We start from the raw sequence: 26,700 nt of genomic DNA, 5'->3' as shown, positions 1-26,700 counted from the left end.
AGCCATACGAAACGAATCCTGTGGGGCTTCCAGCAGGAAAGGACCGGTCAGTGGCTCTGCCGGATCCTTTGTCCTTACTCGGGACACGGGACAGGGGACCTCTGTCTTGCCGCCCCACAGTTACAATCTATGTGGATGTGGAGGGTGGCGGCGCGTTCTCGGGCTCATCTCACGCTTTCCCCAATTAGGATTTACTGCCTGACGTCACGTCTGCCGGAGATTGGCTGTTCGGATCTGACACTCGGTTCCACGGCGAGAGCAACTTTTTAAAGACTTTGCAGCCGCGGCTGCCTCCGAGCGTCCCGCGCGCTCAGGCCCGCCCTCGCCCGCTCTGCCCCCCGGGCCCGGCGCGGCGCCCCCCTGCACCCGCGGCCGCGCGAGTGGACCCTCACCTTGCGCAGCCCGCTCGCCTCGCCCCTCCCCTCCCCTCCAGGGCTCCGCTCCCCACCCCACCCCCACGCCCGCCCCCTCCTCCCCGCCGCTTTCGGCTGGGGTCTGGGGCCGCTCGGGCGCTCGCAGAACTTCCTCTCCGGCAACCGAGTTCTCCTCGTCCCGCCTCCCGGGCTCTCGGGCAGCCGGAGCGCGCGCGGGCGGCCGCACCGGGCGAGCCGCACGGCCGGGGGCGGGTGCGGGGGCCGCCGGCTCGGGCCCGCGATGGCGGGGCCCTGGCTCAGGTGGGGGCTGCTGCTCTGGGCAGGGCTGCTCGCGTCGTCGGCGCACGGCCGGGTGCGGAGGATCACGTACGTGGTGCGCCCGGGCCCCGGCCTGCCGGCGGGCGCCTTACCCCTAGGCGGGCCCCCGCGCCCGCGGACCTTCAACGTCGCGCTCGACGCCAGGTACAGCCGCGGCTCTGCGGGCGCCGGCGCCCCCAGCCGCGCCTCCCCGGGGGCCCCTTCCGAGCGGACGCGACGCACGAGCCAGCCCGGCGGCGCGGCCCTGCAGGGGCTCCGGCCGCCGCCACCGCCGCCGGAGCCGGCGCGGCCCGGGGCCCCCGGCGGGCAGCTCCACCCCAAGCCCGGCGGTCACCCGGCGGTCGCCCCGTTCGCCAAACAAGGCAGGCAAGTCGTGCGCTCCAAAGTGCCGCCGGAGAGCCAGAGCGGCGGGGGCTCGAAGCTGCAGGTTCAGCAGAAGCAGCAGCTGCAGGGGTAAGCCCACACCCTCCCTCCGCGGCGCGCGCGGCCCGCGCCCGGACCCGCGAGGTCGGGGCCCCTGGGAGTCCGGCGGCGGCCGCGGGCGGCGTGCGCGGTGGGGCTGCCTTCTCCTTCCGCGCCCGCCCGCGCCGCGCGAGGAGCCGGGTGTGGGAAGCCCAGGGACTTGGAGGACGAGCTCCGAGGGCATTGTTTCTCAGCTGCGGGTAAACACAAAAGGCATTTCTGCCTGGGGCGTAACCTCCTGTGCGCGAACCTAACTGCTCCGAGAAGATGGGCGGACGCATGAAGTCACTACAACTCACTCCCTCAGCATCAGTTAAACTTTGCAACTCAGTTTTACATTTTTTTCTAGTTAGTGAAACAAAAAACGTCCTGGGAGGGCTGGCTGTAAAGATCAGCCCCTGTTCGGTGGCCTGAAGCTTTTCAGCGTCCTAGAAATCGTGGGCTTGAGCTTCCGTGCACCTGTGGGGTCTGCTTTCCCCGGGCGGGGGTGTCTCCGCACTGACAGAAATTTTGGTTGGAAAGTTTCTGTTACTGGGCGCGGAGAAATATCCTTCCTGCCCCCCTCCCCATTAATCACAGGTCCAGGGTGTGGGGGATAGCTTTTTTTTTTTTTTTTTTTTTTTTGCCCATTTGGTTCTTTTCTTCATGGCTAGTTCCAGGCATTGATGGTGATCTCACCCGTTTGGACGCTTCTCTCTCAAACTCAGATTGAGTTTCAACGGTGGGTGAGATAATGTACAAAAGACACTTGGCTCTACATTGGGGGTTAAGAAAATAATTTTTGTGGATCTCGTTCTTCCCTCCTGTGTTATGCAGGCGTTTTGGTTCTCCTGTCTTCCCGTGATGCATGGTCTTTACCCTTCGCCCTGGGGACCCTTGGGTGGCATAGGACTCTCTGGAAGGCAGAGGAGTGTGGAAGCAGGAGGCTGGCTTGTAGGAACCCCTAGAAGCTTGGATTCTCTGGAAGAGAACGTTGCTGCTGCTGGACTCAAAGGTCTTGCTTTGTTTTAGGGTCAATGTCTGTGGAGGGCAGTGCTGCCATGGCTGGAGTAAGGCGCCTGGCTCCCAGAGGTGCACCAAACGTAAGTTTCCCTGTTCAGTGTGGCCCTGCACGGTGGGCAGAGTGGGGCTGTCCACATGGCGGGTGGAGGATTCCACAGGGGTCACATGAAGGGGCTAATGCTGTCCTGGAGAAATTAACGTCAGCAGTGCAGTGTACCGCATTACCTGCAACCTTCATCACCACCCATGAAGGTTGGGTCATAGTAATGATGGTACCAGTGCGGCAATGTATTGTACAGAACTGGGCCATGGGTTCAGGGTTCCCTTGTCCCCAACTGAGTATTAATCACGGTCACCCCGGCAGATGAGGAGCCAGGAAAAATTTCTCAGTGGAGAATGTGCCTTACACCAAATCAGTACAGTGAACTCAAACCTGGATATGGATAAATGAGAAACTGCAAGTCAGTGGCGGGAGGGGAATGGGTGGGTAGTAGGTGGCGGAGCTCTGGAATAAAATATCAGCAGTTTTTAAAGCTTTCTGAAAACAGCAATGAGAATCCTCCATCCTTGAGGCCTGAGTGTTTCCGCGAGGTGACCACTTTGCCAAGTAGGGTTTCCTTCCGTACTTCTCCAATTAATACACATTGTAGCAGTGTTTTAGAAAAATGTATTGTTGGAGCATATAGGTTTGAGAACACCAGAAAACATTTTCCTGATCAGTGTAAATTTAAGGATTCAGTGAAAACATATTTTGGGGCTCTGCTGGGTAAGTTGACTCTGTCTGTTGCTAATTAGAAATTTAAAAATCTTCCACTCAAAGTTTAGCATTCTTAGGTGTTCTCTGCATGGAGCTTGAGCCATAAACATTGTGCATTAAAATCCAAACTTTAGGTGCGTATTGGTATTTAGCAACTAGGATTTAGCAATTTGTCTTATATATCATTTGGATTTTAAAATACTGTTTTAATATTTTAAATATCTCAGGACACCTGAGTGGTTCAGTGAGTTGAGTGTCTGCCTTCAGCTCAGGTCACGATCCCAGGATCCTGGGATCGAGTCCCACGTCGGGCTCTTTTCTCCATGGGGAACGTGCTTCTCCTTCTGCTTGCCACTCCCTCTGCCTGCTGCCCGCCCCCTGCTTGTGCTCTCTTTCTTCTCTCTGACAAGTAAATAAAAATAAAATTAAATTAAAATTTTTTTTAAATATTTGAAATTTAAATATTTAAAATAAAAGGTAGTTTGGATTTTAAAACACTGGAAAAAATTTCTCATGCAGTCATTCTGGTGAACTTGCTTGTTAAAAAAAAATACCTTCACCCCTTGAAAGAAACAGGACTTTGGCGTAATGGCCTGGATTTTGTAGAAAGGAATGTCTGGATGGGTTAGGATTTAACTGTGATCAAGGAGTAATGGCAGATATGAACTCACTCTCCACCTCCTGATTATTGAACTCAAACCATTAGAAATGCTGAGGGTTGTAGGCATTTAAAATGTCATAATTTTTCACTTCTTCTTAGATTACACTTGACAATAGTGCACCAGCATTTTCTTGAATTTATGAAGAAATCAGGTCAAATGACACACAATTTCCTCCTTTCCGTATCTCCTTCTGCTCAAAACCCGATAGGATGTGGTTTCCCTAGAACATGGAGATAACCCACCCATGACAACACCATGGCTGTGCGATGCTGCTGTGTAAAGACTGAAAACACGGAGCAGGATTTCACAGACAGTGGGTGGGTTCTCTTCCTTGATGCCCTTTGGGATGCACCAAGACTTGAAGACATTTACTTCGCAAATGATGCAATCAAGTGCCTTTTCTGAAAAGGTTGTCTGAGCGTTTGGGCCTCCAAAGATGTCTCAGAAGATCCAAAGATACCCTGGAAAGGAGAGCAGCCAGATCTTCAGGAACCACTTCATGGCTTCCTGCTTCTCTGGGAGACGGAGGCAGGGGCAGGGTTGTGTCTAGGTTTGGCCGGGTTTGCCCTCTGGTGACCCTGGAAGAAGCTGCAGAAGGCTCTGGGTCAGAACCCTTACTGCATGGTCCCAGAGGAGGCTGCACTGATTGAGTCTAACAGTACCTACAAGAAATACGCGTGACTTTTGGTTTAGGGTCTCTTTCTGATTCCTAGAAGTTAGCCCTTGGACGGCACAGGGTCTAAGTAAGCAACGCAGCATCCCTTTCTTTTTTGATGATCTTCAGCATTCAGAGAATTGGCCTTCCTATACTGCCCAGTCTGACAAGTTAATTCAGGCCCAAGTGCTAGAAACGTATATCACAGCTCATTTCAGGAATAATTTTTAAAAGTGATGCTGGGGTAGGCCAGTGCCCAGTGTGAGGTAATCTACCTGCCAGGTGGTTATGTTTCAATGGCAGACTTGTTCTGAGTATGTGGGAGAACCAGAGAGATGAAGAACCCTTCTGCCTTTGGACGGGACGACTGGGGTTCCTGCTCATGCTGTGGAGCTTGTGTCCATGCTGGAGCCTTGTGCTACTAGAAAAGCCCCTGGCTGTGAGTTCAAATCCTTTGTGGCCTTGAGGGATTCACTCGACCTCTCTGACCCCATATTTTCCCATCCAGAAATGACTGTGCTAAAACCTTGCTCACTTTGTTGGATTGTTCTAGGTATCCAGGTGAAAGAGAAAAGGTATAAAAGCCTTGATGAAACCAGAAAGAGTCTTAGTTACTGTTGGATTAAGCCAAGCAAATCCTGACTCATTACTTGGTTTTCTTTTTTTCCTATGTGTGTCTCCCCAGCTGGTGTCATCATTCTCTTCTTTTTAAATAATGTAGATATGGATCCCTTTTTGAAGTAGTTTAGGGTCGGGGGAAGGGGAAATTGTGGTCGGGGGTACAAAGTTTCAGTTACATAAGATGAATCAGTTCTGGGGATCTAATGGACGGTACTGTATCTATCGTTAGCAATCCTACTTGAAATTTGCTCAGATTGTAGATCTTAAAGTGTTCTACTCTCTAAACGACGTTAACTGTATGAGGCGATAGCTGTGTTAATTAGCTTGATTGTGATGATTCTTTCACAACATACGTGTATATCAAAACATCACGTATCATAAATATATACAATTTTTATTTGTCAATTAGTCCTCAATAACGATGGGGAGGGCGAGAATAAATGAAAAAGCCAGTTACTGCCATGCTGTCCTGGCTTTGATTACCAAGAAAAAAGAAAGCAGTTTGTTCTGAATGATTTATTTTAATAGAACTTGAAAAGTGACCAAGTATTAGAGTATTTGTGTGTCTCTAGTTTTCTTTGGATAAAGCTTGCTGTTTAAGAGGTAAGAGTACTCCCCTAAGGTGTACATAATTAAATGGAAAAAATCCTGACACCATTTTTGTGACTGTAACTACTTCAGGAAGTACTGGTGAACTTGGGATTGCAAAAGAAATTGATTTGTGGTCTTTTTCCTCTTTCACTTCCTTATTTTGCTGAGTTGAACAATTGCGCCTGAGTATTCTATATTGTACTTAATACACAAGCACGAAATTCCCTCTTAAGATAGTCGTCATCGTAAAATGGGTTTGCACGTTTAAATGTACCACCCAGGATGCCTCCTAATTGTCATTATATTTGGAGGATAATTGACAATTAGCTAAAGAATTTCAGTTTATATAGGTCGTGTCCAATGGATGCCAAAAATATTTCTGTGTAAGAGATCGGTTGTGTTTATGTTGTTCAGTTTGCTTAATCCAGTGAGGAAAATAAGGTGCCCTAGCAGCCAGACTCCATTGTTTTTAGTTGATTGAAACTTAATTTAAATGTGCCACAGGCAAATGCTTCTGAAGACTGCAGATTTAGTGAGCCTTGCATTGTAAATCCTATGTGAGCCTGGCAGGCAGCAGACCCACACTGCGGCAGGGAATGCCTTTGTGCGTCCACAAAGGTGGTTTTAGGGTCTCCAGCCACCCAGTCGTTTTCTAAACGTGCCCAGTTGCATGTTAATGCTGTTTTTCTAGACATCCTTTGTGTGTGGACCTCTAGAAGCCGAACGTATCGTGCGGGATATGTCTTTTTAGGTCTTACTACTGAGATGATAGTGATCATCTGTTTTGGGCAAAAGTGATGGCACCACATTTGTTCTCTTTCCAAAGAGTTTACATTTAGGGGAGGGTCTTTGTTGTTTAGAGACTCTGTTTCCTACTTGGGGCGTTAAATTCCTGATGGGTACTGTTTTTGCCTTTCTCCATTTTTGCATTTTTTTCCTCTGTTCAAACCGAACCTACCCCTTATTGGTTCTTTCAGTCTTTTTTGTTCCCCCCTCGGGGTAGGTGTGGGCTGGAGAGAGACACAGCCAGTGGGCTCAGCTTGAAAGGAGACTGGATTGGGAGCAGAGGACATGAAAGAGCGGAGGCAGATGAGGGTGAGGCCAGGTTGGCAGAGGGAGGAGGACGGAGGAGGAACGCTGGCAAACAGGGGTCCCGTGCGGGTGCCTGGCAGTTTGCAGACCCTCCGCCAATGTATGGATGGTTCTTTCATTTATTCGACGGATCTCTGCTTAGCTTTTACCATGTGCCAGGTTCTATGAATAGAGGAGAAATGCAGCCAGCTGCACGGAGTACAGGTCTGTTTTTACTCACTTAACTCATGGCACATCAAATGACTTGTTCTCTCCTTAGCAAGAAACAGAAAAATCGATATTCCATTGCTTTTCCATTGGCATCCAGCCCACACTGCTTTGGAAAACACACACACACACACACACACACACACACACACACCCCACCCCCGCCAGACCTAGCAGTGTTGCGTAATTATATGCAGAGGAGACAGCTACAGATACCCTTGTGTGGAGAGACGCAGTGGATGGCATCTTCTAGGAGGGAGTAGTATGGCCGGAGTTCAGATGACCGAGAGCGTTCTTCAGGCTGTCTCTTGTCCCGCTTGGCTCCACGTTGCGTCAGCCAAGTTGGCAGTCAGGCCCAGAACGATTGCACATTTTTCGTATGCCTGCTATGGCCATTGACAGCTGCTTTGCCAATAGATTTGCCGTGAGGTTTTACCATGGCAGCTGCGGGGAACAGGGGTGGGAGGGTTGGCTGGAAAATCTTGTCATGTGGCACAGACAGCCCGGCAAAGGGAGAGACCCAGAGGTCAAGTTCACCCTGGGTCAAATATGTGTTCTCAGCACTAGTTAAAACAAACATGGAGGAACCATAAATTCTGTGTTGCGATAGAACTTAAACCTTGTCAGTGACGGCCTCCTCCAGCCCGTGGGCCGTCCTGGACACACCGCCTGCTCCTGCCTGGCCTGCTTTATTGAAGCGTTTCTCTGCCCAGTGAACCCGTGGCCCTTAGGAAGCCTGACTTGTTGAAAGGACCTTTGGCAACCTCGGGAGTTTGCCGTTTCTGACCCTGTTATTTGTTGTCTTGGATATTCCAAACATACTCAAACATGTTTGGGAGCTCGAACTGAATTTTCCTGAAACGCAGATTTTGTTTCCAAGTCCTTCCCAGCGATGCGCGGGGGGAGCTGGTGTGCTGGGGCTGTGTCATCACTCTTAACACTGACCAAGATCAGAGCAAACACTGAGGTGCTGCTGGGGGCGGAGCGGGGTGGGGGGGACAACTTGCAAAGTGCTTTCTTGCACGCGGAGAGTGTTTTCTTGATCTTCGCACCCTGTGCAGGTAGGAGAGGCAGGTATGACTTATTACCCCCTTTCCAGGGGAGGCACTGCTTGGACCCTACCTCAGATCTTGTGGCTCCTGATGCCTGTTTTTTTCTGCTGCCTTGGACTCCGTGGACATCCAGTGCCAGGGCCCTTCCTGTCAGCCCTGATACGGATTGGCTCTTATGGCCTGAATTCACTTGGTTGAGTTCAGTTCCCAAGCTGTGTGAGTGTGCAAGGGCTGGCCATAACATAGCACCACAAACTGGTGGCTTAGGACAGCAGAGCTTTATTGTCACAGAGTTCTGGAGACTGGAAGTCCAAAATCAGAGTGTGGACAGGGTTAGCTCCCTTCAGGGCTATGCAGGAAGGATCTGTTCTGGGCCTTCATGTTCTTGAACCCCATGTCGTGCACCCCGCTCAGTGGGGAGTCTGCTTCTCCCTCTCCCACTCTCCCACTGCATGTGCTCCCTCACTCTCTCTGTCAAATAAATAAAGTCTTAAAAAAAAAACAACAAAAAGACTTGGCATCCCTAGCAACAACCCAAAGATGAGAGGATGCAGAAGCCGAGTTGGGCCCCTCCCATGCAGTCTGGGACTCTGGATCTGTCTCCGCGTGTTCCCGAACACAGGCGCTCTGGCTGTTCCGGGGAGTGGGAGAGAGAAAGAAGGGGCTGCTGGTGATTTTGGTTATGACTGTGGCCATTTTTACGTGGCCTGTTTTAAAAGATTCTAGATTGGGGGGCCTGGGTGGCTCAGTGGTTAAGTGTCCTAATGGTTCCGGCTCAGGTCATGGTCTCAGGGTCCTGAGATGGAGCTTTGTATTGGGCTCTGGGCTCCCCTCGGAGTCTGCTTCAGATTTTCTCTCTCTCCCTCTGCTCTTGCCCTCTCTCAAATAAATAAATGGATCTTCAAAATACTACTACTACTACTACTACACTACTACTTCTAGATTGGTGGTTCCTAAATGTGAATGTGCAACTGATCCCAGGAGGAGTTTATTAAACTGCTTTATGGAATCCGCGTCTCAGGTTTTATCAGGCACCGCTGGTGATGCTAATGAAGGTAGTCTGCGTTTTGAGAAGCAGTGACCCAGAAGGAACCCTTCTTTCCTGGACATTATTTACAACTCTCTGTATGGAGCTTTATGATTTATTTATTTATTTTTTAGAATTTTATTTATTTATTTGACAGACAGAGATCACAAGAAGGCAGGGAGGCAGGCAGAGAGAGAGAAGGAAGCAGGCTCTCCACAGAGCAGAGAACCCTATGCGGGGCTCGATCCCAGGACCCTGGGATCATGACCTGAGCCAAAGGCAGAGGCTTTATAACCCACTGAGCCACCCAGGCGCCCCTGTATGGAACTTTAAAAGCCCAAGCCCAACACTTAATAATTTTAGGAACTCCTCAAGGCCAGAGCCCTCGGAATACTGGTTTAGCTCCATGTTGAATAGTACATACAGAGATTGCTGCAGACAAATTTACTTCATGCAGTTTTTCTAGTTAGTTGAATGTCTGATAAATATATGTATATCATTGTAAGAGTTGAAAATACACAAAATTGTTAACGATACATACATAGGTGCTCCTGAGATGTTTTTCAAAACGGTTTAAGCACTTTTAAATACATTGGTTCCCCCCACGCACTAGATATTCTATTTTTAATTATAAATTATTTTAAATACACAAAAACATAGAACATAATATATCCAACAGCTGCCCCCTGGGGTCATGTTTTTAAAAACTCCCCGATGTGGTCATTAAGCACATGATTTATAGATAAGGGAGAGACTATGGTCTTATCTTGCCCCAAATGCGTGTTTTACTAATGATGTTTCCTGTCTTGTTAGTGGAGAGAAAATCGTACATAATTTGTTAGTGTGACAAAAATGAGTTGTTTCGGGACTTACGGAAAAACCCATCAGAGCTGAATGTATTTGTATATGCTCATGTGTACCTATTAATTTGCCTCGCTTATTAAGGATTGGACATTTCATGTAGGCACAGTGCATTGGGTGTCAAGAATCAGTGTGCCTAAGACAGTGTGGATATGCGAAGGGAATACTGCCTATTACTAGTTCCCTCCCCCCTCCGCAGCCTACCTGCCTTTCTTTGCCTTCCTCCTCTTTCCCCCCTTACCAGGTCCGTATTTTCTTACCCTGAACCAGAAGGAGTTCTAGGTCATTGGTTAGAAGTTCAGTGTTTGAGGGCACTTGGATGACTCAAGTCCGTTGGGAGTCCGACTCTTGATTTCGACTCAGATCATGATCTCAGGGTCACGGTATCGAATCCCATGTTGGGCTCCGCTCGAGCGTGGAGTCTGCGTCAGATCCTGTCTCTCCCTCTGTTCCTTCCCTCCCTTCCCACTTTTTAAAAAGAAAAAAAAAAAGAAGTCCAGTCTTTGGAGTTAGGATACAGGGCTCCTGTCTGGATGTGAATACCTCGTCACGGTGAGACCAGGGAGGTGGAGGGGGGAAGACTAGGTTACCCCGTCGACAGAACTGTGCTGTGAGGGTAATTGTCTGGACCACCACTCAGAGGCTTGTTGGGGAACCAACATAAGTAATGTATGAAACGTGCATGCCGAGCTGGACTCCTGCCCAACCGGATTCAGGCTCTCTGGGATTTCCATTCTGCTCTGGTGCACCCCCTCCCGGGCACCCCCACCTTTTGCACACCCCTGCCTTTTACACACCCCTGTTTGTGTTTCTCAGGTCCCCTTGTGAACACCAGGGCTCCCTCTTCCCTTCTCTCAGAGGACTGTGATTTCGCTCTTTCTTGGCTCTGGGGATAGGAGGACCCAGCGGGGAGAGGCGTCTGTCTCCCCATTAGTGTGGAGCAGGATTTTCTGTGTGTCACATTAAGCATCCAGGCTCCGTTCCTTGCTGTGGCATCAACGCTAACCCTAACTGAATTGAATAGATTTGAACTAGCGTCTCCGATGTTGTATGCTAAATACTGTCCTAGAAACACTGTCTAGAGAATGCTCCTTCCTTTCTTCTTTGCCTACTCTCACCTTTTGGCAATCATTTCCATTTGGATTTCTTTGCCCCTGGGCTTCTCCTTGCCCGCCAGTCGCTGCTTATTATGACGGCGTTTCAAGGGCACACCACCTTACTCTGTTTCCTCCAGCTTTCTTTCTGGAGGCTGCCCTGGCATGGCCCAAACTTTAAGACAACTTTTCCTTTCTCCCTGCCAATTTTAGAATCTTTCTGCTCAACATCATCTGATAGAGATTTGGGACCAAGTAAAATGAATGTTGTATGATTTTCCCTGTAATTTTAGATCCCTGAATACTGCTCTTGGCCAGCTCTCCTATTCCCCGTGGCTCCCTCACTGCACCACATTTGAGTAATATCGTTGGCACAGACGTACGTAAACAGTTTGCGAAATGTCATGTTTTGTAAATTAGATGGATGGGCTGGTTTCTGAATCCGTGCCATTGGTCCTGCTGGACCAGAGGAAAGATGAGTTTGGTTCATGGATGGGAAGATGAATTTGAGGAAGGTGTTGTCACTCTGGGATTGATGAGGGCCAACCGAACTGATGGGATCTGTTCTTCACAGGGGAGAACTAAAGGCTGGATGTATTTTGGTGATGAGTTAAGGAAGGATCTTCACAGAGGAGATAGTTGTTCCGAGGTGAGAACAGCTAGCACAAAGTTATGGGAGAAGATAGCTCTGGCTCTGTGCAGGGACCTAGAAGTGAAGTTGGTTGCGTGATCTGAGCTAGAGCTATATCCTGGTCAGGTCTTGTGGGCTTTGGAAGGCCATAAATAACACAGGGAACTTGTAAATGCAATTGGATTTTATTGTTAAGGAATAAAACATAATACAGGATTTGTTTTTCTACAGCACCTCTTTGAAGGCACAAAGAATGCTTTAAATTGAAAATTCATTCTATTTTTTTCCTATTGATGTGATTTTTTTTTTTTTTTAATGGGTGAGAAAAACTGCATATAGAACAGTGAAGGCCAGTGGCACAGTGACCATCATAGCCTGACTTGTCTGCGTTGTGCCCAGATCACCAGACCAGCCCCTGGGCCGATGACAGCCCCGGGCCTCTGCTGAGCTCTGGTTCTCCAGAGCCACCAGCCAAGATTTAGGAAGAAAGCTTGAGGGTTAAGAAAAGAAAAGCCTCTGGTCACTGCTGTGTTCAAGGGCAAATTAGTGGGGATCTGCATATGGTTCTAAATTTTAAAAAATGTTAAATTCTTTAAAAACGACAGCTAAGAATCCCATTTGCCACCACGGCAAATTCAGAGAGCAGTTAGGATGTGTTAAATTCAGAGTATACAATTTTTGGAATACACTGGAATGCTGTTCTGAGGTTTTGTTCAATGCACCCCTCCAAGCCCCATCTAATTTGACAAATTGTGGGGCGAGCCTGGGGGAGGAGCAAAGGCCACCTCAGCTGGGTGCAGTCCGCTCACTGTCCCTGGGAGATTTTGTTCTTGTTTGTAAATGGGGTTAATAATACTGTTGGCTAACCTCCCGTTTTATAGTAAATATCAAATAAAATGAGGTTCATGAAAATGCTTCACAAAAAAAGCTGTCAAAACATGCGGCGATGTTATTATTAAGTCTTTTCCTGGCTGTTCCGTGAGAAGTTTTCAGTTTGGGAAAATTTTTTTTTTTTTTAAGTTTTTATTTATTTGAGAGAGTAGAGTGAGCGAGAGAGCACAAGTTGGGGGAAGGGCAGAGGGAGAGGGGAAGCAGACTTCCCACGGAGCAGGGAGCCTGGGGACTCCACCCCAGGACTTGAAGATCGTGACCTGAGCCTAAGGCAGATGCTTAACCAAATGAGCCACCCAGGCACCCCCAGTTTGTGAAATTCTTGTCTATAATGTGTTGGTATATTTGTTGTCTTGAAAAATTGGAGGCTTAGCGTGTTACAGTAGGTTTTTGATGATTACAGATCTGCGTCTTACATCTTTATATGGATGGGGCTGTTTACCAAAGATTTTATCGTCTCTGTGGGGAATGGCCTGGAAGTAGGTTTGAAAATAAACAAAAATACCTAAATCCCCACTTTTTTGCCCCCTCCACTCAATTGACTTGCTTTGTCCTCCTAAAAGTAGGGTGTAAGCAAAGACTAGAGTCCTTTCAAGAGAGCTATGTTTCTTTCTTAACTGTCAAGAGATTATGTGATTTTTTTTTTTAATGGGTGAGAAAAACTGCATATAGAACAGTGAAGGCCAGTGGCACAGTGACCATCATAGCCTGACTTGTCTGCGTTGTGCCCAGATCACCAGACTAGCCCCTGGGCCGATGACGGCCCCGGGCCTCTGCTGAGCTCCGGTTCTCCAGAGAACCGGATTATGTCAAGTTAGTCCAAAATTTCTTAGTAATTGGAGGTGAAATAATACGGATGATAAGGAAATTAAAGGCAAGGACCCTGTTTTTGTTTTACTTTTTATCCATTAGGAAGTTGGCCTACACAGCGGTTTTGTGTGCACAATAGACCCTCAGTAAGATTTCTTGATTAATAAGCATTACAAGTCACGTTTGTTTCTGAGGGAGAGACCAGCTGAAATTCATTTAAATCAGTGGCTACTGAGATTATGTTATTAAGCAGGTCCTTTTGTAGGAGAGACTGTATATTACAGCCAATCTTCCTGTGTAACCATTTTTAATGCCCAGTTTTGAGTCTTTGGGGCTCTTTGTTGGGTAAAATTGCCCCATGCTATCCAGTAGTATAGACGGCTTGACTGGCACTCCACAAACCTGGTAGTTCTCAGAGTGTGGTCCCTAAACCAGGGGTGACAGCAGCGCCTGGGAACTTGGAAAGGCAGATTCTCAGGCCCTGTCCTGGACAGGCTGTACCAGAAACTAGGCATGGGGCCCAGCACTCTGTGTGTGTGTTTGTGTGTGTGTGTGTGTGGGGGGGGTTAAGATTTTATTTATTTCAGATAGAAACAAGTGAGACCATGTGATTGGGGGTGAGAGGCAGAGACAGAGAAGGAGGCTCCTGTCTGAGCAGGGAGCCTGATGTGGGACTCGATGCCTGGACCTTGAGATCATGACCTGAGGAAAGCAGATGCTTAACTGCCTGAGCCACCTGGGCGCCCCCAGTACTCTGAGTTTTAACCGGCCTTTTGGGCAACGCTAAAGCAGTGGGGTTGAGAGCCAGTGCTCTAGATACACCCAGTCGCTCCTCCTTTTCATCATGTGTAGACAGAGGAGAGGTTGGTTCCCTTCGGTTCTAGGCCTTGGGGACTAGAAGCTTGTCTTCTCGCCCTTCCCAAGGGTATGGGGGCAGTTCCCCAGTGTCAGATGGGCACCTTGTAATCCGAGCCGTGCACATCACTGCACGTTCTGTTTTGCGCACTCATGGCGGGGACCCGGGAAGCCATTTTGCCATTCAGTGAACGTGTGTTTGTTCCTTTGGGACTTTCTAGCTAATTTCTGTTCTTTACTGGGGATGACGCTTAAATCACTTCTTCGTATTCGTCATAGCTGCGTGTATCAAGGTGTGGTGCCTGGACCCCTTGTGCACTGCGGTCCCCCGTGGGACGCGTAACAAACCAGGGTGTGGAGCCCCACCCCAGCCTTACCCCGCCCTCAGGGGTGACCCCATGAGCCTGGTTTTCACAAGCACTTAAGGACCAAGCCACACTGAGGGTTGAGGATGCTGGGCTTAAAGGGGGTACACCAGAATAAAAGATATAAAAGGCCAGGAATGAAGAGAAAGGTATTACAACATTAGTTAAAGTAACAGAAGTGAATGTGACATTTTATTTTGGAAGCAGGTGCCATTACTTGTTTCCAAAATAGTTCAAAAGTGAAACGAAGAGTGAGCTCTTGTCCAGAACATGCCCTCAGTGTTGGCCGGGACCAAGCTTTCTTGAGGATGAGGACGTTGAGATGGAGAAGGGATGAGGCGGTGTTGCTTGGCCATTCCTTGGGGTCCCGCTGACTCAGTCCTGCACGTTGCTGAAGGAATGCATCAGATGTTTGGAAACAGCCCAGTTAAGAATTTCAGCAATGATCCACACTTTTATTAGATGTGTTTTTAGGAAAGGAATTCCCTGTTATGAAACCAGGAACCTTTGTAGAAAGAGCTTTACTTTTCCTGTGAAATAGGGGGTCCCCCCCCAATTAGGTATTTTTGTTCTTTCTGCAAAATAAATGAATGCAAAGACACTTTACCTGAATGTCGAGAAAAAATTAGGTCTAAAAAATATCTAATTCCTTTCCAAGTAGAAAGATTTGGTGGGGAGCGGAGGTGGGGGCGAGGCTTATTTAAATCATCAGTTTTTGTGAGAATAGTTCTACCTGGTTGAAAGTAATTCTTTTATCTTCTGTTCCCAATGTGAGCAAATTTTCTGCGTGTTATTTTTGATAAAGCACCCACATGTTTATCCTGTAGACAAGCACAGCCTTAGAAAATGGTATTCACATTTTGAAAAGACCCACATTTGAGGAATAGCTAGATTTTAAAAATCCTTAGTTCTTACTCCTTTGGTCTTAGTGTGGGTAAACACCTTTTTTTTTTTTTTTTTTTAAATAACTGTTAATGTTTTTTTTTTTTTTTTTTTTAAAGATTTTATTTATTTATTTGTCAGAGATAGAGCGCGAGCGAAAGCGAGCACAGGCAGACAGAGTGGAAGACAGAGTCAGAGGAAGAAGCAGGCTCCCCGTGGAGCAAGGAGCCCGATGCGGGACTCGATCCCAGGACGCTGGGATCATGACCTGAGCCGAAGGCAGCTGCTTAACCAACTGAGCCACCCAGGCGTCCCAACTGCTAATGTTTTTATAGCCAGTTTGTCTCTCTGTATATGTCCTCGGAAGTCTATTTCTTGTGTTGGCCTCAACCTTTCATTTCCCCTCACTAACTCTGAAGTGCCTACTGTGTCGAAGGCCGGGAGCTAAGAATGCAGTCAGGACGCTGCTCTGCGGAGCTCACAGCCCAAGTGGAAGGCCGAGATGATCACAGCTCTAGGATTGAGGCAGATACGCTTTTGCCTAATTCCCTCCCCTCGAGTGCGGGCAGAACCTCCAACTCGCTTCCAGTCAATAGTATTCTGTTCTGTTTCCAGGCAAAGGTGATGGATGTCCCCTCCTTGGTTATGTTACGTTGTATAGGACTCCTTCTTGGCCGACTCCAGTGAGAGAGTTCTGGCTGGCTTGGAGAAAGTAAGCTGCCTGTTGTGCTTGTGGCTTGCCGTGGAGAGAGCCATGGGGCAGGAAAGTGGGGGCAGTCTCTCACCGGTAGGCTGCGGGAAGCTGGAGCCCTCGGTCCTGCGGCCACCAAGGAAATGAATTCTGCCAACTACCTGAATGATCTTAGAAATAGTCTTCCTCAGTCCAACCTCAGATGAGACTGCAGCCTGGCCGACACCTTGATTCAGGGTCTTGAGACCTTGGAGCAGAGGACTCACTTACTCTGTGCCCAGACTACTGCTTATGGAATCTATGAGATAATGAATGTGTATTCTCGGAAGGTACTAAGACGTTGATAACTTCTTAGACAGTAAGAGGAAACTAATACAAGGAAGGATGTGTAGATCTTGGAGGGTCCCGCCTAGCGGCCTCCAGGCCTGAGGGCAGTGGGTGTCTGTAGGATGCCCAGAGGTCATTTGGACCAGAGGTCATTTTAGGCAGGACCCTTTGGTCTAAGTGAAAGATACACAGACCGGCTAAAGGAAAGAAGGCTGTTTATTGGCAGGTAACTGGGGATCCTAAGGTTTACGCTGGCTTCAGCCCTTACTGTATTCAGGGGTTCAAATCATCAAATCAAGACCAAACCAGCTACATCATTTACAGGGCCCAGTGCAAAATGGAAATGTAGAAACTATTGTTTAAAAAATAGCATTAGGCTAAGTGTCACCTATTGATAGTTTCCAAGCAAGAATAAGCATAACCAAGTGTAAAGCTTGCATTATTACCATTTTGGGAGCTGCTGCGTCAGTCCGATATTGGGCTTACCAATATTCTGTTCATATGCAGTTGGCAGAGGTCTGGCTGGGTAACTCGAAGTCTCCTGTGTCTGTGGGGGTGTTGTGATCTCTAGGCATTCTGTGGGACCGGACTGCTGCTATAGCTCATGTTTAGTTTTCGGATTTCAACCCAGGGATCCATATTTATATCACATCATATGGGACAAGTGTAGGGTATATAAAAATGCATTCTTAAATTTTTTAAAGATTTTGTTTATTTACTTGACACAGAGAGAAAGAGAGTGAGAGATCGATCACAAGTACACAGAAAGGCAGGCAGAGAGAGGAGGAAGCAGGCTACCCACTGAGCAGAGAGCCCGATGCGGGGCTCGATCCCAGGACTGTGAGATCATGACCTGAGCTAAAGGCAGAGGCTTAACCCACTGAGCCACCCAGGTGCCCCAGAAATGCATTTTTTTAAAGTGCGATTTCAGTTTCAGTAACCTATGAAGTTCTAATGGAGTTCCATTTAAAAAAAAATGTCACTTGGAAACAGAGTGAGTTTCTCAAAGCTTAACACAGTTGGGTTGGAGTGATCTTATCCTTTACTGTTTCCCTAGATGCTTGCATGAAGACTGGTATCTGGGTCTTAACCATATTTTCATGGATTTGGATGCTTTTCCTACATGTTTCTTGAGCACCGCTTTTGAGGACTGTTTTATAAACTGTTGCATAAATGGAGGTGTGTATGGGAGTCATCCCCAGGTTCTCTGGTCTGATTCATAGCACAGCATTGCAGAGCAGCTGTGTGGGTCAAGTTATGTTTCATTAGTAAACACTATGACTCACTTTGGTCTTAGGATCTTACCTATCTCTGCAGCCTTTTCATCTGGGTAGGAGACTGCTGAGGCTTTTGGGTGACACGTCCAGATGCCTGTAAGAGAAGTCAGTCACCCTGGGACCGTTGGAGGCCGTCGGGTGCTGTCCTTTGCCTCGGGAAGCAGCGTCCTTCTTTGTTCATTCCTCATGGTGACGGTTTATCCCTCAGAGATCAACCGTTTATTTTCAGAGATTATAATGGCTACTCCCCCTGGCTCAAAGTGGGATTACCCAGTTTCATAGAGATCGCCGTAGCCGATTTTTGAAAGTGCGATGACAAGATTTTGACTCGGGCCGAAGAAAGTGTTTATTTTCTTTCGCTTGAGATTGTTACTCATTTGACTTTTTATCTCCCGTTGCAGAACTTGTTGTGGATAGTTATAAAAGATGACCTCACGTTAGCTTCTCTTTTTAAAATATTTGCCCACATCAGTGCCTGCTGCTACAGAGGACTCAAGGCCGTGCATTTTTCTCAGTGGACCTCAGGTGTCCAGGATTGCATGAATCCTACCTTTTGGTTCATTGTTCATTATCATTATTACTTGCAGGCAAACCTTTATGGTTCTAATGGCTTGAATAATCTGTCTTAGAGTTGTGTCATTGAACTTCATTGAACTTTGCAAAGCAGTCGCCTCCTGAATTATCTACATTTTAAGCTGGCTTTTGATGGATCTGGAAAATGTTTTAAAATCACATGTAGAAGGAAAATGAGAAAAACAATGGTTTGGGATCCGAGGATGAACTCTCTGGCTTTGACTTCTTATTGCAACTTCAGGGTTAAGGGACATTGATGCTTGGCTGAGTGACATGGGGTAAGGTTTCAGGACACTGTTTTCAGTTGTTACATGACTGTACATGCTCATCATCTTCAGTGGGCGAAGGGGGTGGCTTAGGCTCCTATTTGGAAATGATCTAGGAAGTCAGACATCTAATTCAGCTACCCCATCCCTGTTCTAACCCAGGCATCCTCCAGGCTCTTACAGCACAGGACAGCAAACCTGTACTTGAATCCTCCTAGAGACAAGAAGCTCATTCTTCCCTGATACACCTTTTATTTTACATGCAACTTTGTGAAAAATAAAACTGATTTTTGTGGCGCTGAAGCATGCCCTTTTTTTTTTAAATAATTAAAAAAATTTATAAACATATAATGTATTATTAGCCCCAGGGGTACAGGTCTGTGAATCGCCAGGTTTACACACTTTACAGCACTCACCATAGCACATACCTTCCCCAATGTCCATAACCCAGCCACCCTCCTCTACTCAGCAACCCTCAGTTTGTTTTGTGAGATTAACAGTCTCTTATCATTTGTCTCCCTCCCAATCCCATCTTGTTTAATTTTTTCTTTTCCTACCCTGCAAACCCCCCGCATTGCATCTTCACTTCCCATATCAGGGAGATCATATGATAGTTGTCTTTCTCTGATTGACTTATTTCACTCGGCGTAATACCTTCTAGTTCCATCCACGTCGTCACAAGTGGCAAGATTTCATTTCTTTTGATGGCTGCATAGTATTCCATTGTGTGTGTGTGTGTGTGTGTGTGTGTGTGTGTGTGTGTGTGTATACCACTTTTTCTTTATCCATTCATCTGTTGATGGACATCTAGGTTCTTTCCATAGTTTGGCTATTGTGGACATTGCCATATAAACATTCGGGTGCACGTGCTCCTTCGGAACACTACGTTTGTATCTTTAGGGTAAATATCCAGTAGTGCAATTGAAGCATGCTTTCTTATAAGTTCCGTCCATTTGCTAGAGTTGGTTTTTACTTGTAGGTGATAAGAAAGAGTCCTCATGTGGATAAAATTCTTCAAAATATTGGAAGAGGTGAGATGATTACGTATAGCTTATGACTCTTGTTTCTCCTTGATAGCATCTGAAAATATCTAATATTTGTTGAGTACCAGTTGTGTGGGAAGCACTCTCCTGGCAGGCGCTGGGGTAGAAGACCTCTGTGGGGACACAAGGATGGTTTGGTTTCTACCAGTCAAGAGTCAGCCCAGTGTAAGATGGATCTGAAAAGCACTTGGGCTGATAAGAGAGAGGAACCAAGTGCCACTGGGCTTCAAAGGCAAGAGACTGATCTCAAACTCAGGCGTGTTAGCCAAGCTCCAGAGCAGGATCTGGAGGGAATGGAGATAGCCGTAGGGTGTTTTTGGAGGCTGAGTCTGGGAGTAGGGCTTCCAGGCAGAGACCAGTGTGAACAAAAGCCCAGGGGTGGGAACCAGAAGTTGTGTCCTAGAAGCAGGGGAGGATTTCCATTTGCTCAGACTATAGGCTGCTTGGAGAGGAAGGGAAGGTGGCGGTGGGGGTGTGTGTGAAGTGGTAGGTTGAACCCAGACCCAGAGCCAGGAGAAGCTGCATTCCTCACCTCACTTGTCCATCCAGCAGCACCATGATTCCATGGCAAGGGCATGGAGCTGGATTTGAATCCAGGTCTTGTCCTAGAACCTCAACGGCGGAGCCCCAGATGGAGCTCTGTGTCCATTATAAAGGGGATTGCACAACCTGTGAAGAATCCAGCACCCTGCCTGGCACATAGCAGAGTCCTGGTGAACAGCAGCTGTTAGGATTTCTGAGTTTGACAGGCTTAGAGAAGCTGGGGGCGACAGGAACAGACCCTGCCGTGGGGGTGTGGGGGCATTTTCAGGGGGGAAATCCACCTCCGAGGCAGTGTTCCAGGTTACGAAGGAAGGTGTAAATGAGGAAAGAGGCAGCACAGACGGGGATTGAGGAGGAAGACCCAGATTTCACGTTTTGGGTGGGAGGGAGAAGGGAGAGAAGCTGCTTCAGGATTTTGTGGGGGAAGGAGGGTGGGCCAGACGGCTGTGGCGGGTGTTAGGCACGCCTCTGCCGTGGGGGATCTGGAAGGCCCTCCAGGTGGAGAGAGAGGCTGGGCCTGAGAGGTGAGCTCACGGGTGGGGAAATACCGTGCAGGCGGGCGCACGAGCAGCCCGGACCTAAAAGGGGCTCATTTAAAAGCAGAGAAAGGAATGAATTCAAGAGACACAGTGAAAGCAAACTTGGCAGAGACAGTCTGACAGATGATTCCCGGTGTCTTAAGAGTTCTCAGGGAAAACCCAACACAATTGTCACATTGTTTTTACACATGCACACATGCACACACACACACACTCACTCTCTATACACAAGTTCAATCCAAACACCATCTATTATTTAGGCCTGTTAGTTTCCTCAGAAAAAGCCTTCAGGAAATCCTCTGCTCTCCCAGAGAATGTGTCTATATTTAGAAGACTTTTAGAGAAAGCCTATTGTTAAATTCTCATTTACTGGCTAATCACTGAGAGACTGTAGAAATGTAAATCACACGGCCATAGGGAGTGGGCAGTGGGAAGAAAGCGGCCTTTTTTGTTCTATTGAAGACCATGAAGTAAAAACACGATTTGGTCCTTTGTGACCCCAGGGAACCCAAGAAGGGTGGCACTGGCAGCCACCACAGGGATTCTCTTGTATAATGGAAAGGGAGCTGAGGCCCAGAGCCTTGTGACTGGTCCAGGGTCACACAGCTCCTTAGAGGCAGAGCCTGTAGCCTGGTGCTAAGAATTCCTGCCGCTTGAAGTAACCCATTCTTCCCAGGCCAGGACCTTGGGGCTATTTTCCCAAGTGGGTGGCCCAGACGCAGGGGTCTTCAGTGAGGAATGTGTATGTGTGCCTGTGTGGAGGCCCATCTAGCTGCAGGGCTCGAGACCTGGACTGCGGCAAAGAACAGAGGGCGACCGGAACGATCATTGCTGTACCCTCATGGCTGAGAGAAGAGCTTTCTAACAAGTGTCCCACAGAGGAAAGGGCTTAACGTGAAGCGAGAACTCCCTGTCCTTGGCAGTCCTGCGGCAGAAGCTGTCCTCCATCCGTCTGCTCAAGTTAACAGTAGTTAACATTCCCTGAGAGCTGACTGTGTGCTTGGCACAGTTCTGCATGTGTTCCCAGGGTTGTATCTCATTGTCCTTAGTATCTCTATGAGACAGGTACCATCATGATGCTGATTTTATGGGTTAGGAGAGAAAGGCCAGAGAGATTGTTGGTAGTGTAACCTGCCCACAGTGACACAGCAGGGAGTGGTGGGCCAGGATCATACCCACCCACGGGACCCCAGAGCCCGCAGGCTTACTCTGTGCTAGTGGGTCTGTCTTTGTTGCCAGTGGAGTATCTGGGGAAGATTGTAAAAATCCCAGGTCTGAGGCTACCTCCCGTATTAGTTGAATCAGATTCTCTGAGAATAACACCTTACATGAGTATTTTTTTTATATGTTTAGTGTTTTATATCCATACCACTATCCGTGTACCTTACAAAGCCCGCTTGCTGTGGGGTCTGCAGGTGGTAGGGTGCGAAACCAGCGCTTGCCCGAGTATTTTTTTAAAAGCTCTGCAGATGATTTCAAAGGGGCAAGGTCGAGAACCATGGGTCGGTGCCACAGCCAGTGGGTTAGTGTAGTGCCATGCTTTTCAGACCAATGGGCACAGGAATCTCCCGGAGGTCGTGTTAAAATGCGGCTTATGATCCAGAAGGTCTGAGCTGGGCCGGAGGTACAGCATTTTTCTTTTCTTTTCTTTCTTTCTTTCTTTCTTTTTTTTTTTTTTAAAGATTTCACCTATTTGACAGAGAGAGAGATCGATCACAAGTAGGCAGAGAGGCAGACAGAGCGGGGGCCGGGGGTGGGTGGGTGGGTGGAGAAGCAGGCTCCCTGCTGAGCAGAGAGCCCAATTTGGGGCTCGATCCTAGGACCCTGAGATCATGACCTGAGCCAAAGGCAGAGGCTTAACCCACTGAGCCACCCAGGTGCCCTGAGGTACGGCATTTCTTACAGGTGCCCAGGGGAGGCTGTGTAATTACTCTTTGAGTTTCCTTTATTGGCTGAAGACTAAGTATCAGGGTCCCTTCCAACTCTAAGACTCGAAGTCTCCGCTGTCAGAACTATCCCGTGTTTGTGGTCTTACTGAGTAGCAGCCCTCTGCTGAGTGTGTTACAGACATTGTCTCTTGTTCTCTTAGCAACACCCAAAGAAAATACCATTTCCCCCATTTCTGAGATGAGGAAATGGAAGCCTCATGAGTTTAGCCAGCATCCCAACCTGAGTCTTCTGAATCTAACACGTGTGTGATTAGCCACCTTATACGTATAGATGTTGTTCCCAAGAAGGGCTTCTGTGGCAGGTCCTCTCTAACCCCGTGCATTGGGTTTACAACCAGCTTTTCTGGTTCCCCGTGGCCTTTATCTCTTTTCCTTCCAATGGACCTAGTAGTGGCTGCTGAGAAAGTGTCTCAGGTGTACAGTGGTGGCATCTTATCATGAAGTGTGTTTGGGATGTTTAGACTGATTTCCAGTAAAATTGGCTGTCAGTCCCAGAAATGTTGATTGCATTTGCGAGAGGCAAATTCTAGATCTGCCTGTGGTCTCGGGCCTGGTGGACCACAGCAGTCCTTTTTGTGAAGCTTGTTGAGCTGTAATTTTGGGGCTTTTTCCCAGGACCCTGTGGATTGGGCCTGGTGACCTGCTTTTGAAAGTTCCTCAGACTGTTCTGATGTACCTAATATTTAAAACCATGGTCTTCATGGTTCTCCAAGTGTGGTTTCTGGGCTGTCAGCATAAGCATCACCTGAGAACTTGTTAGCAATGCAAAATGTGGGGCCCTACCCTAGACATGTTGAGCTAGAAATTATAGGGGTGGGTCGAGGAGTTTGTTTTAACAGGCCCTCCAGGTGATTCCAGAGTTCGAGAACCACGAGATCCTTGCTTCTCAAAATGGGATCCAGGGGCCAGTATCATCTTTGACTTTGCTGGACATGCAGGGCCTCAGGCTCCAACTCCACCAACTGAATCAAAATCTTCATTTTGATAAAATCTCTGCATAGTCACATTTGAGAAACCTTGCTCTAGACAGTGGTTTTCTTCCCTGATGGTGCATTAAAAAAAAAAAAATTGATTCATTTATTTGAAGCAGAGAGGGGCAGAGGGAGAGAATCTTCAAGCAGAATCTTCAAGCACTGAGTGGGGAACCCGACACAGAGCTCAGTCCCACAACCCATGAGATCATGACCTGAGCCAAAATCCAAGAGTGAGATGCTCAACCTCCTGAACCACCCAGGTGTCCCTGATGGTGGTGCATCATCACCAGAGAGGCCTTTAAAAAATACCCAGGCCCTACCCCTATCCAAAGCAATGAAGGCAGAATCTGTGAGGTTGGGTGGGACCTAGATATTTAGTTTATAAAATTTCTCAGGTGATTCTTGTGGAGCAAACCGAACCAGCTTTGCTAGTTCGCTGGGTCTGGCGGGGCTCAGGAATCATATGTTTAATAAGCAGCCTCTGCCTTTCAGATTGCTCTCAGAAACCCTCAGGTATCCACTGAAAATATGTCAGGGGCTGCCCGAGGGGGAGAGGTAAGAGGAGATGTAAGGTGTGTGGGGGGGATGCTCAGACAGCCCTTGCTGTTTCATATATTAAGCTTCAGTGTAAAATTGCATTTCAAGGAGGATTTAACCTTTTAAAAATTTGGAGAGTGAGTCCTAGATTGATGTGCGTTGATGCAGACCACTTTGAAGTGGGCCACAGTTGTGGCTTATGACACATCTGTGCTTAAGGCCCATCTGTGCCATATGACCCCCCCACCCAATCCTTTCTATCACTTGACTTCAGTCTCTGAGCTGCCTTGTATTTGGCCCGTGGTGCTTACTGTGCTGAGTGACCCCAGCCCTACTCCTATTGCAGGATTGCCAGACTCTGCCTTTTGCCCCTGGTACCATGCTCCTTTGCAGCTAATGGAATGCTGGTCACCCCAGAGACCCCAGTTGCAAGTTCACGGTACCTTAAGACAAGTGACCCTCAAACATGACCAGGACTCTCATTTTTTCGTGCATCAGAGTCACCTGGAGTGCTTGGCAAAGCAGATTGCTGGATTCCATAGGTCTGAGGCGGTGCATGAGAACTTGCATTTCTAGTAAGATCCCAGGTGACGTGCGCTGCCAGTCCAGGGAGTACCCTATCAGCCCCTGCCTTCAGAATAAACATGATACAGTTGGGGCCTAATTCTCCTGCCACATGTATTTTCTCATCGGGTCGTCCCAGTAGAGGAAATGTCTTGCTGAAGAGTAACCAGTAAGTGGAATGAAGAACTCCGTGTCAGCAAGGATTATGGCTCAGTCCTGACTGTGCTCATTAAGGTCGGCTGGGCTCGGCCTCCAAGCTAACAGCTGTCTCCTGCAGGAAAGTGCATTGCACGGGGTGTTCCTTTGGATCTGGCCAAAGCTTTGCATTGCCTATGGCTTGGTCAGGCAAGAGTGTGTCACTGAGACAGGTTATCAGGAATGCAAATATTTTCTCCCCCTGAAACAAGTAGTGAAAGGAAAGAGTGTTATTAATGGTCTTTTCCAGGAGTTTCCTCCCCTACCATCTCAGACTTCGGCGCAGAGCTGCATGTGGTGCGGTGGGAGAGAGGGCCATCCTCCCGGTGGCCCGGCAGACACAGGCTCATGGTCCCTGCCATGTGGGCAGAGGTGTCGCCAGTCACTGGTGGGAAAGCCCCCTTGGTTGTTGAATGGTCTGAGCAGGCAAATGACTATAAGGATTGTTACAGTTTTAAAAAAAATAGCCCTCAAGCTTCTTCACTGCATAGCAGTTCAGCTCTGTGGTGGAAGGGATTGGGTTTTAGTTCTTAGCAGTACACCCAGGTGACTCCCGTCGCTAGTCTTGAACACGCACAGTTTTAGTTAACAAGGTAATTACATTTATGCAGGTGATAGGGCAGGCATCTGTGGGGTGGTGAGTGGAAAATGTGTTTCATGTTCAGCGGGGTGGAATCAGCAGAACCACCTTCTCCTTTTGTGTCCGTGCATGGGGGTCCGAGCTGTCTGGGAATCTGGATGACTCCTTCCAGACGAGCGCGGGCACAGCTGCTGATAGGCACTAGGTAGGGGCGACCCTGGAAGGGTAGGACCTGGCTCTCGTCTCCCGGGTGCTCTTGGGGGTTTTTCCAGCTCTCTTCATCTTGCCCACGGATGGAAGTAGATCATTAAAAACAGAAAAAGGCATCCTGGGCATGACATTAGGAAAAAAAAAATCCTTAGCACTGTCCCTGTGAAGGTCTGTCCTGTTCTGCCCTGGGCTCCCCATCTTAGAAGACTCAGATTAGATTTTGGCCTTCCCTGCTAGAATCACAATAGGTAGAATAATAAAATCTAAGAATTTGGGTTGGCTTCTTGGGTTCCAGATACGGTGCTAGCTGCTGAACGTTGAGGGGGGTCATTCATAGTGTGGTCCGTCTTGTGCGCATTATAAGCTGGAGGTACTTGCGTGGGCTTGGCTGAGGGAGAGCGATGGCATGTAAATGAAGAAATGGGGACCTGTTCAAACGCAGAAAGACATTTGGAGAGATCAGAAGTTGGCGACCCTCCATAGATACATAGGCAAGGGTAATTCTGACTACATGTGCTTTTCATCTTAGATACTCAGTCCCATCCTGGTTCCTCTCCAAAAGGTGAGACTCCTTTATACTATCTCCATCTTCCAGATGTTGAACTTGAAGCTTAAAAGGCTAAAATGAAGGGCACCTGGGTGGCTCAGTGGGTTAGGCCACTGCCTTCAGCTCAGGTCATGATCGCAGGGTCCTGGGATCGAGCCCCACATTGGGCTCTCTGCTCAGTGGGGAGCCTGTTTCCCCCTATCTCTCTGCCTACTTGTGAGCTCTCTCTCTGTCAAATAAATAAATAAAATCTTTTAAAAAAAAAAAAAGGCTAAAATGACTGGCTAAAGGTCATATGGCTATAGGAGATGGGAGTCAGATTTAAACCAAGAGATTCTGACTCCAAAGCTCATCCCCTTGGGATACTGAGACATACCGTATGTACTCCGAGCTGGGCAGCCAGGAGATGGAGGAGCTCAAGACAGTGCCCACGTGAGGAGCAGCTGCAGGAATGAGTGTGGCGTCAGGAGGAAAGAAGCCACAGGTGGTGTGGTAGAGCCTTCTTCAAATGTTGGGGAAAGAGGAACTCATTGAATGGAAGCAATGGGTAGACGGGTTTTAGCTCAATATAAGGAAAAGTCTTTTTTTTTTTTTTTTTTTTAAGATTTATGTATCCATTTTGGAAGGAGAGCGAAAGAGCATGAACAGAGGCAGAGAGAGGAGAAGCTCAAGCAGA

The 26,700-nt window shown here is 48.0% G+C and overlaps 1 protein-coding gene across 7 annotated transcripts in view; it reads left to right on the top strand.

Annotated features, from left to right (window-relative positions):
* Window positions 1-630: 630 nt before the first annotated feature.
* The window catches only part of LTBP1 (latent transforming growth factor beta binding protein 1), a 400,132-nt gene continuing 374,062 nt past the window's right edge, over window positions 631-26,700 (top strand). For 5 of the 7 annotated variants that reach the window (XM_059405447.1, XM_059405446.1, XM_059405445.1 and 2 more), the window contains exons 1-2: window positions 631-1,145; window positions 2,166-2,236. In XM_059405447.1, coding sequence (XP_059261430.1) covers window positions 655-1,145; window positions 2,166-2,236 — 562 coding nt within the window. In that variant the 5' untranslated portion in view covers window positions 631-654. Of the gene's footprint in view, window positions 1,146-2,165; window positions 2,237-26,700 lie in introns of those variants that run through there. The other 2 variants (XM_059405448.1, XM_059405449.1) reach the window with 1 other exon arrangement.

Source organism: Mustela nigripes, chromosome 7, assembly GCF_022355385.1.
Source record: "Mustela nigripes isolate SB6536 chromosome 7, MUSNIG.SB6536, whole genome shotgun sequence".
Classification (NCBI taxonomy): domain Eukaryota; kingdom Metazoa; phylum Chordata; class Mammalia; order Carnivora; family Mustelidae; genus Mustela; species Mustela nigripes.
This window is presented reverse-complemented; position numbering and strand designations above follow the sequence as displayed.